The 14,454-nt window shown below is 35.1% G+C and overlaps 1 protein-coding gene across 1 annotated transcript; it reads left to right on the top strand.

The window, feature by feature from the left end:
- The first annotated feature begins 209 nt into the window (after nt 1-209).
- On the top strand, nt 210-14,383 carry Cc2d2a (Coiled-coil and C2 domain containing 2A). The gene is made up of 11 exons (XM_068762638.1): nt 210-592; nt 897-2,741; nt 3,893-4,086; nt 5,577-5,697; nt 6,200-6,371; nt 6,877-7,503; nt 8,448-8,768; nt 10,369-10,446; nt 12,454-12,611; nt 13,917-14,034; nt 14,192-14,383. The coding sequence occupies exons 1-11, from the start codon at nt 210-212 to the stop codon at nt 14,381-14,383; spliced, it is 4,209 nt and encodes a 1,402-aa protein (XP_068618739.1).
- Nucleotides 14,384-14,454: the final 71 nt, after the last annotated feature.

Here is a 14,454-nt window from a genome sequence, read left to right as displayed (position 1 = left end):
AATTAAGAACAATTTTGAGGTAATGATTATAAAACATAGACATGTTCATTATTGTCCTTCGTCTTTTTTTTATTCGGGTACGTTATTCAGTATTCAGTAATTGTCAATGTTGTTAGAGACATGGTTGCTATACCAACACAACTATTTATCCTCGATGTTTTCAAATAAAAGTTTGAAATAAACAAGCCTAAAAGAAGAATTAGAAAATAATGAATGAAATTAAATTAAAGTCATATCGAACTTATTCAAATAGTGGAAGTGATTCCGAAGAATATCATGAAATTAAACAAAATACTATTCAAAAAGAATCCACGTTTTCAGCCAAACCCTCTATACAACATATAGATCCATATGATTTTTTCACACAGCATGAAGTTAAAACTAGAGATAAAGTTAAACGTAAAAAGAAGAAGGATAAAAATAAAGAGAATCCAAATATTATGGACATTATCAAAACGGAACTTGCATTAACAGCCCCATTGATATGTGAAAATGTTATAGAGTTAATAAATCATGATAATGGCTGGGAAAGATTATGTCACAGAAATATTGAATTAAAAAAAGTTTTTCGATCGCATGACGTCGAACGTGGGTAAATATTATTACTTTTGCTCTATTAATCTAATCTATTAATTTATTAATTATTATTATTATTGATTTCCTATATTTTACATTGCTCTTTTGCTGTATAACATGAACACAATACCAGAGACAAATCGTTTACACACATGTTATAAATATCCCAAAATATTTAACTTTATTTTTTTTAACAATGATAAATAAAAGCTTAAAGCGAAGGTTTGAGTACAAAGTCATTATTTTGTTCAAATAAATATGACTGATTTTTATAATAAAATGTAGTTTATATTACTGAACACATAAATATTTTAATGCAGGACAAGCTTTAAGACGCCTCTTACAAATCTTAGACCGATTTTTCCGAAAATTCTAGAGAATACCCTCGTTAAGGATTTTCCTATAAACGTATTGTACGTGGAACCGATAATGTTTGAAGATCTAGCAACTGAATGTACTGCTGCTGACAATACAGATCAAACTAAAAAGTTTCTTGATTTTGAAATACAAAATCTCAAATTCATTCATCATCACATGTTCTCTTTGGAAACGTTGCTTCTAGCAAAATTAATAGAGCATTACGATGAATATTTATCTATACAAACAAAGATAAAAGAAATATCAAGAAATATTAAAATAAGCAGAGAGACTAAAAATAACCTAAGAGAACAGCTGCTCAAAATTACTAACAACAACAAGGAAAAAGTTAGATTCGATAAAACACTCTTAAAGTATACAGAACAACTTTTTCACAATAAAGATATATACTTTGATTTATTAAAAAAGCATAAGGATGTTATCCATAAACTGATTTCACTGTGGTCTGATGTAGAAATGGTAAGGGAGAAGACTGGTAAAACAGAAATAAATTATTATCTTAATATTAAAAAAACATCTGATGGCGACAATAATTATAAGAAAAAGTGGAATGACATATTTGAGGCAGAATATTCAGATATGCTTGATAAAATCGAATTGGAATACGCAAAGGCGTACACAGAGTATAAAGAAGCTAAGAACAGATTAAACGAAAATAATATTGACAAAAAAAAAATAAACAGACCGAAACTAGAAATAAATGAGGATGAATTAAAAATAAAAACTGAAGCGGTAATTGAGAAAATACTGGCTAAAGATAAAGTTGAAATAATTTTAGAATGCAATAAGGAAACAATGAGAGAATTATTAAGACCTGTACAAGTGATAGTAGCACACGATTACTATTTTAAAATATTCGTCGATGATGTTTTTGTATGCGAGTCTGAATTATATACTTGCAAAGATCCATTATTTAATTTGGAAATATCAGAAACTTTCTCCGTTCAAATATTACCGAAGAATAAAATTCTTCAAATCTTTTTATATGAAAACGACCTAAATGTATCGTGTGTTAAAGTGAACATTGAAGAAATTAAAAAGAACATGAATGTCGCTGAATATACACATTTTGTTTTCACTTACGATCTGAATATTTATCCAAATAGTAAGCACGTTGGAAGTGGTCACGGAATAAAAGATATTGCCGTTGAAAATAAAGTAAGATTAAAAAGTGGTAACATGTTTAAAGGCAAATTGTTCACGGCTTGTAACGTTAATATAAAACTAGGGTGGAATGAGAAATTTAGTGAAAACACTCGCGAAGCAATACTAGATTCAGTTCGGATAGAAAGAGATATCAAACGTTATTTACAAGGCTCTGATAAACCTGACGTTAATAATTTAATAAATATTATTAATTACATTTACGATAGAAATGTAGAAGAAGATGAAACGATAGCAAATGCTTTGCAAAGTATTATTAGAACTAGAGTAAGGGAAGATTTTACATTCCCAGTGGAGGATGCAGATGGCGCTAGTATCAGATTAAAATTACTACACTTGAGGAATAATGGTGGTTTTGTTAATATTGAGAACAAATTAGTGCCTTTAATACCAAGTCAAATATCAACTGAACAATTGAACTGTTTATATGATAGCAACGAATCAAAAATAAATATTCAAAATTTCGAAGACGATATAGATATGGAACCTATAGATCTGCAGAGATACATGGGTATGAAGTATGTTCAGAAGTTGAATGAAAAGTTACAGAAGACAGTGAATGAATTTCTTTTACAGAAAACCCACAAGGACGTCGTTAAGGATTTTAAAGATTTAAGCCTAAGGTACGGATACACATTAATCTTTTGCCCATATGATATTTTTCTTTGATTAAATTTAAAAATAATTTCGTAATTTTATGCAGATTGAAATAGGAATTACTTTTACAAATACGACATTCAAAATAAACAGGGAAAATTTTATATTTACAGTAGCCGACGATAAATATTGCACATCGACCTTTAGAAAGAGACATTCGGCTAATTTCGGCTTGGTAGAGCACTATCTCTGTCCCACACTACCTATGTGACGTTTCGTCTGACGTTGTATTTCGTGCGACAGAGATAACGCTCTACGAAGCCGTAATTAGTCCATTGTCTCTTTCCAATAGTTGGAGAAATTTACAGATAAAATAAAAAAAATCGAAATAACTGACATTAAAGTGACAGATGATCGCCATTATTATTCCTTTTGTAGTAATGATTGGTTTAAAAACAGCTATAAAGAATCAACCAAGGGATTTAATTGTTAAAATTTAAGAAATGGCCTTTGTAGTTTTTTTTTCAGCCTTTACAATTAAATTTTCTAAATCTGTTTATTGTTCTAAATTCAATTATAAATATGTCAGAGAGGCAGCATCGATGGTGTTTTTTTTTTTTAAATAGTGATGTCAGCTTTACAAACTACCAATACGTCACAATTGGAAAATCTTTTTAAATTCAGCTAACAGCATTAATAAGGTATTAAAAGATCTGGATGCTTTGGCGGTTTACGTGACTACCGTCTCTTTCTTTTGCAACCGGTGCGTCATTATTTACGCCCAACAATATAACTTACAGATATCCATCTACGCTCAACAACCAGTGCATCATATAGTCACCCACTATACGCATCTAACAAAGATATATATGGGGGTACTACCATAATCGCCACGCTTAGTAGGCGGGTTGGCGATTGCAGTGTGGCATTATGGTTGGCAGAGGTCGCTGCTGTGCATCCGCTGAAAACTTTTGTGCAGTGGCAACACTATGTAATAAAAGTGTTAATTATATAAGATTGTATATTGAGAATCCCCGCGACCTACAACTGCAAGTCTCAGTCGTTACTACTGTTCAATTGGTTTGGCACCGACTAATATATATTTTTATATAAGAAAATCGCTTCGCCTGTTGTGACCAGAGATTATAAAAGTTAAAATGCAAATACAAACTTTCAGGGGTCTTTTGTCGAACGAAGTAAATCTGTTAAAACTCTCAGTGTCCTATTTTGTGACGAGACAACAATTACTGAACGAGTGTTTTACGAAAGATCAGGAAATCCAAATAACGGTGCTGAGAGCGTTCAACTTACCGGACAGAGCTGCGGATATATTAGCGGATAATGATGAGGAAGATGCTGATAGAATAGCAGGTAACATTATTGAGACACTTTATTATGTTTTTTTACAATATTTTTTTTCGCTTTTGGACAGTTGGGAGAGGGTTGCTGCTATTTGGTACGGAATTTTCTTCTCCCAGCTGCGAGACACGATAGCGCTTTATAATTATTTACAATTTTCTCTTATAGGTAAATACAGCTAAAATTTATAACATATTAAGTACATAATTTGGAAGTTTGGCCCAAATATATATTAGTTGGTACATTATTTTATTTGAAGTCGCTGCCCAAGCGCTACAGACCATTAAATGCCTTGAGGTTTAGGACAATGTGCCGGGCCAACTCATCAAAAGATTCTGCTGTAGATTTTTTCTTGAGAAGGTCCGGTAAGTTGAACGGAGGTATATTAAGGTTTTCACATAGGGTCACGTGGTTACTTCTTTTGGATTCGAATCGGTAGTAGTGTCTGAGTAAGTGATGAAAAGTCTGTACTGTGGAGTCGTCACATGGCCAAGTCTCGTTATCGATTATTTTAAAACGGTGCTGGTGCTGTTTGCAGTACCCGTGTGAGATGGAAAGATGTCTTGATGAGTCTTGATGACAGATGATTTAGATATTTACACACCGTATTATTAAAACTACAGGATGAGTCATTATGAAGTTTAGTTTTGTTTTTTAAATAACTTCGTAAAGCCGAACTTTTAGTTCAATAAATCTCCATGTCTTAATTACAGTAGTATGGAGTCATTTCTCACAATTCTTATGCCAGCAGGTCGAACATGAAATGTTCCAAAGAAAAGTCACATCAAGGATGGGTGATATTGAATGGCCACAACGAATTCCTTTAGAGGATTTATTGCCTTGTGACTGTTTTTTATGGGAATATCTTTGGAGCAATCATTTGTAACTTTTCGAAAACCTTGTTACATTAAAGTAAATAATAAGAGGTGAAATATCGGCAATTCCAATAGGAACTGACTTGCAGGAGTTCTTTGAAAAATTTCAACGTCCAATGAGAAATGTCCCAGAAGATCTGGTTGAAGACCTTTTAATGATATATTCTTTTGAAATTTATTCGTCAATGCACAAATGTATTTTTATATTATTTTCAAAAGAAAACTTAATTATGGTCTAAAATTCACGAAATGTTCTCAAAATTTATATGTAGCGGCAACAACCGGATGCATAGATTACTGCGCGTTACAAAACTAGAAGCGTTCGTATTTATGCATACCTTTCTTTGTCGCACACCTCTTCTGTCGCTCTTACACAAACGCCACTTGTGATTGGTTGTAAAGAAGAAATTATGATTGGTTGTATAAGTCAAATATCTCTTTCACTTTAGTCATAACACGAAGTTAGTTCATCTGTTAACAAGGCAATTACTCTCCCTTTGTTTGACGTGTGACGTCTGTCAGTACAAAAACCTCGGCAATAGGGCGATAAAACACGAAGGTTGTTAAAAAGGTATGTTTTAAAAAAATACGAGATAAATTGTTATATATTATTCAATATTTTTCCAGGTTTTAAACTGCGTCAATTACGTCCATTTGTTAAATTGAGTTACCATGGTGTCACTGGTCAAACTGCTCCGGGAATAGGATGCTGTCCTTCCTGGAACCAGACCATAAAGATCAGAGCCAAGTACAGTATTAATTTTAATCATAGTATATTTTTTTATTAGTTACAAATGTATATATTAATGATATGTTGAATCAAATAACTGAGCAGAGTTCTTGTATGACTACCCGTGACAAATAGCGCCATCTATCGAGGTCGATCGAAGTTACAGATTCCCGAACGCCATCTTTTATCGATTACTAGAAGCTCTGTGCATGATGTACTGTATATCCTGAAAATGCAGTACTATTGTGGGTTGGTTGGTAGTGTTTTGTGCGATTTGTTTAAATACTACATTACTTTTGATTCGAATCTTTTTTTATGAAATTTATAATTGACATAAGAAACTACATCTTTGCGCCGTCAAGCGACATTGTAAATACTTGAAGATTTCTTAAGGTTTCTTTGCATGTGTATTGTTACGAAATTTGAAGAAGGCTTTTTCTCATCACTGATATACTCTTGGCTGTGACCAACTGCCGCCAGTTTGTAATATATTTGAAGTGACATTTATTCCTTTTAACAGATTCACTCCCTTCTCACCGATCCATGTGAATGTATACGATGAATGTAAAGTAAATTTGAAGACAGAGGGGTTGACGGACGCTTCGAACAGTCGAAGCGTCCAGTACCAGCGTTGTAGTCGCTGGTTGGGGTCACTTCTAATACCTATTACCACTGTGCTTAGTTTGGGAACAGTAAGTAGTTTTTAGTTTACTTTTTATTATTTAAGTTAGAAAAAGATTCGCATGTGTGCGATTCTTCCTAGGGGCCTTACTTTACACTTACGTTCATCCCTTACAATCTCTTATATTATATTTTCCTTCTGTCATTCACAATTAACAATCTCTATCTATCTATAAAGGTGAAGACCTTCAAATCGTCTTCCGTGCATCACATTCCTTTCCCATCTTCGTTCCTAGACTATAGTTTATTACACTATCACAGTTTGTTACACTATCACAGTTTGCTACATTATTACAGTTTGTTACACTATCACAGTTTGCTATATTATTACAGTTTGTGTTTCACAAGTTGTTACATTAATATATTTTGTTACATTATCAAAGTACTTGATATCTCTTCATTTAAAACGTACTGACGGTCGAGGCGTGATGGTTAACAGTTGAGCGTTATGTTTGTACTTTATACTTTAATATATACGATTTGTGCAATAGAACTTATTACGAATCTTTCTTTCAGTTCCGCGGTACATTTAAATTAATATCTCCGCCATTATTGATCGGTTATGAGAATCCAACGACAAAGGAAATTAAGACACTCATACCGGATGTAAAAGAGATGATGAAAAAAGACATTTCATTCCTTACACTACATATCTCTACCAGCTTATCTCACCTCGGCGGTGTTCAACCGTATAGCCAACCTGTACCTTATGTATCAGATGATCGCACTATAAATCAAATAAATGCCTTCCTAACGGAATATCTGAACATGTTCCCTTTGAGAAGCATATCACTGACTTACGTTGATAGTTTTGGAAGAAATAAATGCGTAACAGATTTCCTACAACCGATAAATTTACCAGACTTTGAATGTTTTCCGAAGAATCCAAAAGAATCAGGATCAGCGACGTCCAAGAGTTCAGTGCTTTCGAAAAGCTCTTCATCCAAGAGTAGTGACAAAGTGAGAGATGGTGCAGATTCTCCTCTTGCGGAAATGACACCAATGCATAACGATACACAATTATCCAATTGGAGAAATGAAGACATTAAATTTATGAAGATGGTCAACATATGTCTTAGATATGTATCTTTAATTCCAACATATGAAGTTATAGATGCACAGATTGTAACTCTGACAGGTTTGGTGAGTTAATACAATTGTCTTCATTTACGTTTTGGTTTTAATTAAATCTATTTAAGAAATGGACCAATATTTAGCCACTTCCGCACATGCAGTGGTAGTCGTGCAACAAAGTGCACCGCCCGCCAGCCCGCTGATAAATGCGTATGCGGCAAACAATGCGAATTACACAACTGCCACCGCTAATTCACATAACACGTGCCAAACACAGAGTCCGTCTCTGTTCTTGGCACTAATCGGTGTAAAATAACTCCTGAAGATGCCCGTGGAGAGGTGAAACACGTGTGCTAAATATTGGTCCTTTTCTTATGTAGGATGGACTTCCGCAAGGCAACGCCTGATCCATTAAATAAATCTATTCATTTATTTAAAACACAAAACTTCTCCAAACTTATTAATACGTTTTTTTATATTTCACATCCTTTATATTTCTGTGACAATATCTTAAGCAGACATGACGAATCTCACTTTCTCCTACCTATGACGTACGTACCGGTTCTTTTTTTATTCGTTCCTCTATCTTAATTTGAACTACCCTCTCTTTCTCTACCTTCACAAAATTTTTACCTCTTTCATTCTTGGCAGTATCTCTCACTCTATATGTACCTGTTCACTGTGACCCTGGAGAGCTTCGGGAGAGCTTTATATTTCTCATGGAATATGAAAGCCGGTAGATTGTTCCGTTCTCGAGCTCTGCAGTAGACTCTTCAACACTTGCTCAGGTACTGTTCACGATTTGAATCTAAGAGGCGTAGACACGTGACCCTTCGTGAAAGCCTTGATATTCCTCCGTTCAACTCAACGGACCTTAAGAAAAAATCTACCGGAAAATCTTTTGATCAGTTGGACTGGAACATTGTTACCCTTAAGGCGTTTAACATTCTGTAGCGCTTAGGCAACCAACGGTACTTTATAACTCAATATATTTCAGATTTCACATTTTTCAGGAATTACTGAGAGTTGGATACGGATCGCCAATAGACCATACAATACTTTTGGCCAGCTATTTTCTCCGTCTAGGCATCAAATGTTGGGTGATAAACGGAGTTGCATTACCGCGAGGGTTAAGTACTTACGTGTTGGCCAAATACGATCTGGTCACGCGCAGGTATATAACTGTCGTGGACCATGCTGTGAAGAGAGGGTTGTTTAAGAGGAGCGAAGATTTTGTGTGGCATGTGTTCGACGCGGTGACGGGAGAGCGCTTCGAGTTGAGGGATGTTGCTTGTCCTCTGAAAACTGCACTCTATGTCTTCGATACTGACAATGTGAGTTATCACACTTAAGTATGTTATTCTCCAGGTATTTTGGTAATAGCAACAGAAAAAGGTGAAGTGTGTCAATATCGATCCTCGAATGATAATTCTAAATGTTCGATTAGTTCCTGCATCTCAACATTCGCATATACTGCTTCCATGGTAGCTGATTAAAATCCGTCTCGAAGGACTATTTTGTTGACGCTGAAATAAAACACCGGAGAGTAAGTTAACATAAAAATTATTGAATTTAAAAATCAGACGAGGTGTCATTGTATGAACATATCGATACTGCGTTACAATCTACTGATCACGCCATCTAGTGTTGAGATGCAGAAACTAATTTTACACTAAGTGCTATTCAAGCGATTGGCCTAGTGCAGCGTTGCGTTCAGACACATACAGTACCCGGCGATAAATATTGCACATCGACTTATTGAAAGAGACAATCGGCTAATTTAGTCTTCGTAGAACATTGTCTCTGTCCTATGTGACGTTTTGCCAGTCTTGCGAAATTGTGTTCATTTACGTTTTGGTTTTAATTAAATCTATTTAAGAAAAGGACCAATATTTAGCCACTTCCGCACATGCAGTGGTAGTCGTGCAACAAAGTGCACCGCCCGCCAGCCCGCTGATAAATGCGTATGCGGCAAACAATGCGATTTACACAACTGCCACCGTTAATTCACATAACACGTGCCAAACACAGAGTCCGTCTCTGTGTTTGGCACTAATCGGTGTAAAATAACTCCTGAAGATGCCCGTGGAGGGGTGCAACACGTGTGTTAAATATTGGTCCTTTTCTTACTTAGGATGGACTTGGACCGCAAGGTAACCCCCTGATTCCATTAAATAAATCTATTTATTTATTTGAAACACAAAAATTTTCCAAACTTATTACTACCTTTTTTATATTTCACCTTCTTTACATTTCTGTGATAATATCTTAAGCAGACATGACCAAACTCACTTTCTCCTACCAGGGATGTACGTAGCGGTTCTTTTTTTATTCGTTCCTCTATCTTAATTTGAGATACCCTCTCTTTCTCTACCTTTATAAATTTTTACCTCTTTCATTCTTAACAGTATCTCTTACTCTATATGTACCAGTTCACTCTGACTCTGAAACCGAAATTAGCCGATTGTCTCTTTCCATAAGTCGATGTAAAATATTTATCGCCGGGTATTGTATACCGTTCGCTTAATCGACTTGTTTTTTTTTTTTAATTTTATGTCTCATACTATAGCCATATATATTATCTGTGACACACAATTCAGAAGGTCCGTAGAGGCAAATTGAGGTAACAGTGGGTAAGCCACGTTCAAACCAAATGATAGCTGGGTCCTTAGTCTTCCGAAGTAGACGTTCAGCTACTAGCTGAATAGACAATTTTATTAAAGTCGAAAGACGATGCCAGCAGACAATTAGTGCTATTGGAAAGCTCCTAGAGGCTTATATTCTGAAGTGCACGTTAATAAATTATAATACATGACGCGGTATTTACGCCGAGTTGGACTGACGGTAGGCTGAATGAGTCGAAATACGGGAGTTCCCCGCGTCTGATCGAACGAATAGTTATAGAATAACATCTCATGTATACCTTTTTTATAGATATGGGTTAATATACAGTCTTCGTTGGATTGCGAATGTGTTTCCTTCAATTTTTCCAAGACTTCCGATTGGCGGCAAGTAAGTAGTAATTATCTAAGATTATTCTTATATATATTATTGTTAAAAAAAATGAATTTACGATAGAGTCATGTCGATATTTTTTAAAGCTTTTTTTCTCCTCCTTTGATCACCAACTAGCCCGATGGAAAGCGACGATGTCGTTCTTTTTGAAGTACGGCTTAGTGGGTACCTATTCTATTATCTTATTGGAATCAGGGATTTTATTATTCAATAATTTTTTCAGTATCTTCTTCATTATTCACTCTCTTTCACGTGTCACAATATCTTCCATTCTTTACTTTCGTCTTTCACAATATCTTTCGTTTTGCTCTTTTATACCTTCTACCTATTCACTCTGACCCCGAAGAGACCTGGGTTATATTTCTCGGGATATAAGGAAGCCGGCAGATCGTTCCATACTCGTGCTGTGTGGCCCAGAAAGTTTGAGTCGAAATGCTTGGTACTCCTACAAAGAAACTCCACAGTATAAGTGAAATAGTGGGGCGACTTTAATTATTTAAATTTGTACTGATGTAACTCATAATTGTAAGCCTATGAGTTCCGTTCAACACTACACTTCAAGCAAAGAGATATAATACTGTGATCAGAGTAAGATGAATTTGTTCATAAATGTAAATTAAGAATCAATTTAATCCCATTTAAAATAATCCGTGTCTAATAAAACGCACTTTTGACAACGCTTTTCCTAGTCCTTGAAACGGTATAATTTTTTTTCCGGTAAAGCCTTCAAGACCTTGGATTCGGGCTGTATTTCTTCAATCGTGTCAAAACGGAGTCCTCGCATTGGTCGTTTGAGTTTGCTGAATAACTAGAAGTCGTACGAAGCCAAATAAACATAGTTTTTGACGCTTTTTTTTTCAAAAAAATTATGCGATTTTGGCACCAATTGAAACACAAAACACTCTTTAACATGGTTTAAGTTAAGTCGAAAGGTATTCCAACTTTTGAAAAACAGGCACTTAGCAAATGTTATAGACAGTGTTACCAACCTAAGAAAAAAAATCCCGCCTTACTAATGCCCGAGAGTTTTAAAAGACAATTTCATCTTACTTTTTGATTAAAATAATATTTAATACAGTAATACCCCACTTTACACGAGGGATACGTTCCAAAAAAAAATCGCGTTACCTGAAATTCGCGTATAACGAGGTATGCTTAAACATAGTCAAAAATTATTACAAAAATATACAAATCATTTTAATCAATCACTTTATAAATTTTTACGGAAAAATACATCTATTGTCATTTGGGTAAGGTTTTGTTTACGTTCTTGTAAAATACGTTCATAACATCCAACACTGTTTTAAATTGTTTGACAGATGGTCAAGACACCATAGAGAAGTTGATGACTACATTATATTTATATGCACTCTTTCGCGTAATTCGAGGCATTTGACCGCGAAATTTGCAATTCGCGTTATAGTGAAACCGCGTATAACGGGGTCGCGTAAAGCGGGGTATTACTGTATTAGTCTTGTTTAAAGAAAAAGGACACGAGTTGGTAGTTGTCGTTACAACGGGCCACCCGTGTGATACGCAGCTGGGAACCCCTCGAGATATTATTCCGGTAGATGTAACAATGGCAATGTAACTTTGTCAATACAGGTATTCCGTGATAGTGTTCCATATGGTACAGACCTGCGGTTTTATTAACACAATAGTATTTTATTTCAGTTTCAGCTATCTCCACTTGCAATTGGATTCTTCCTTGGGCCGTTAGAGTTCCGAGATTATAACAACAAGAAGTTTGAAGTAGAAGTGTGGCCAACCATTTGAGCTTCGCCCGTATTTTTAACGATTTAAAACTATAAAAACAATGTTCGACTAATAAAAGTCGACAGCCAATCACAAATCGAGAAATATTGTAAAGCGCCCTCTTTCGCACGATGTATATAAAGAATTATATTTCTGTGGAATTCCCCTTTTCGATGCGCCGCTGATAATGACATAACGTAGCTCCTACAGGTGTGTTAATCTATCTTTTTTATCTCTTTATTATTCCAGGTGTTTGGCAATCCTAGAGTAGTTGAAACACAGGTGTTAACGGACGCGAGCCTTTACAGCGCGCCTTCCCAAGTAGACAGATTACAGGATGTTCTGGAATCTAAGATCCGAAGCAAAGTCCAAAAATGGCGTCCTAGAACAAAGACTATTTGGAACAGGTATGTATAACACAGGTTGTCTAGGTTCGTCCCGTATTTGGCGCGACAAGATTACCAGTTTCAGTTGCAGAAAAGCATAGAGGAACGTAACATCACCTCGCTGGTTAGCCAGAAGCGACGCCTGATCTTTCTAAGAGTACTGTAGGAAGATAGTCGGAAGAGTAATAAAAAGTAAAAAGACGTAAGTCAATAGAAGAGAAATAAATGTAACAAACTAAAAAAGACACTTGACAAACTTCAAGTTTGCTATCTTCTTTGAAGTTATTTAGTGTGATAACCCTAAGCATAAATAAACTTTTTTTTTTAATCTTGCAACAGGAGTTTTTAGAATATTATCTTGGATCGTATTGTAAAAACTTATACATTGCTAAAGAAAGATTTATTTATTTAATGAAATCGACTTTTACGTATGCAATGCTATAATGCTGTGGGAGCTACATTAAGTCATCGTTAGCGACGCCTCGAAAAGGGGAATTCCACAGAAATAAAATTCTTTATATACATAGGGTGAAAGAGAGCGCTACAATACTTTTCGACGCCCGGTTGGCCGACGACAACATTATTTTCAGTTTTAAATCTGCAACTTCTTATTGTTATGACCTCCTAAGATCTCCCCGCTTTAGGAAGAATCCCACATTGGTAACCCTGATGTGAAACGAGAGAGAGCGCGCTTTCTTTTCCCCGAGGTATATAAAGAATTATATTTCTGTGGAATTTCCCTTTTCAATGCGCCGTTGATGATGCAATGTAGCTCGCTATTAAAATACTGGATATGATGTCTGTGCATGATCGTTATAATCTGTACCCATTGCCTCCCTGATAGGCGGAAAGGATACTAGGGAAGAATTCCTCTCATACTGCAAGGAAATAATTAAAAAAGTGATACAAAAAAAAAATTAAAGAAAATAAGAAAATTGTTAAATAAAACAATAAGAAAAAATGTGATAAAATGTAACTCAAAATGTGATAAAAATGTAAACGAAAAGAAATAAAGATAAAATGTAACATGTAATGAGGGCGGAATGAAAGGTCACAGATTAAAAGGGAAAGATAGCAGAAATGTGGCATGAAAGAATAGATTGAAAGAATATGTGAAGAACGAAAGGAGAGAATAGAAATAATAAATAACTATGTGAAAAAATAAATTGCCCGTAAAGTCCCTGTCCCAACAATGATAGGGGTACGAGAGGCCCCTGATAGCGGGGGCCACAAAAAAAGAAAAAAAAATCTGTACCCATTACTGTGTGATAAATACTTTTTTGTGATTTTTAATTGAAATTATAATGTGATGTTTTTTTTAAACAGATACTGTTGTACGTTACTGCGGGAAACATTACCGCAGTGGGAGTATTGGTCGTTCAACTCGACGGATCCGAGGCCAGAACCCGGTCACAGATTAAAAAAACTTATGATTTCTTATAAAGTAAGTCTTAAAAAAATTCACCTTTTTGGTACTGTTATGGGTAGGTTGTAATGCGCGTCATTTTAAATATTATAATGGCTATTATTAAAATATTTTTTGAATATATATATTTATATCAAATTTCTTGACACAAAAGTGATATTTATATATTTTCCAGATGTTCGGGTTCCCTTTAAACATGCATTACGTGAACACAAAGACTGTCCTCGCGAACGTCAAAGCAACAGCGGTGCACGCGAACGATGACCCAGATGTAGAATTCGCGCTCGCAACTCAAGTGTTCACATACCCTAACAATGTCATCAGTGTGTGGATTTATTTAGCCAGTGTTACCAGGGTTAAAATATAATTGTTTATTAAAATTATAACCTTGTATCTAAAAGGTTTTTCATTATTTGTTCCTTTGCCCACTATTAAATA

This window comes from Battus philenor, unplaced genomic scaffold (assembly GCF_028537555.1).
Source record: "Battus philenor isolate CCGP_79_NKW_IND1 unplaced genomic scaffold, ilBatPhil1.0.hap1 SCAF_16, whole genome shotgun sequence".
Classification (NCBI taxonomy): Eukaryota; Metazoa; Arthropoda; class Insecta; order Lepidoptera; family Papilionidae; genus Battus; species Battus philenor.
Note: the sequence above shows the minus strand (reverse complement) of the source record. Positions and strands in the feature narration are given on the sequence as shown.

Coding starts and splice junctions, on each gene's coding strand:
- Cc2d2a (XM_068762638.1), top strand. CDS start 210: ATGAATGAAATTAAATTAAAGTCATATCGAACTTATTCAAATAGTGGA. Junction 5,698..6,199: donor ACCATAAAGATCAGAGCCAA/GTACAGTATTAA, acceptor TCCTTTTAACAG/ATTCACTCCCTTCTCACCGA. Junction 8,769..10,368: donor ATGTCTTCGATACTGACAAT/GTGAGTTATCAC, acceptor CCTTTTTTATAG/ATATGGGTTAATATACAGTC.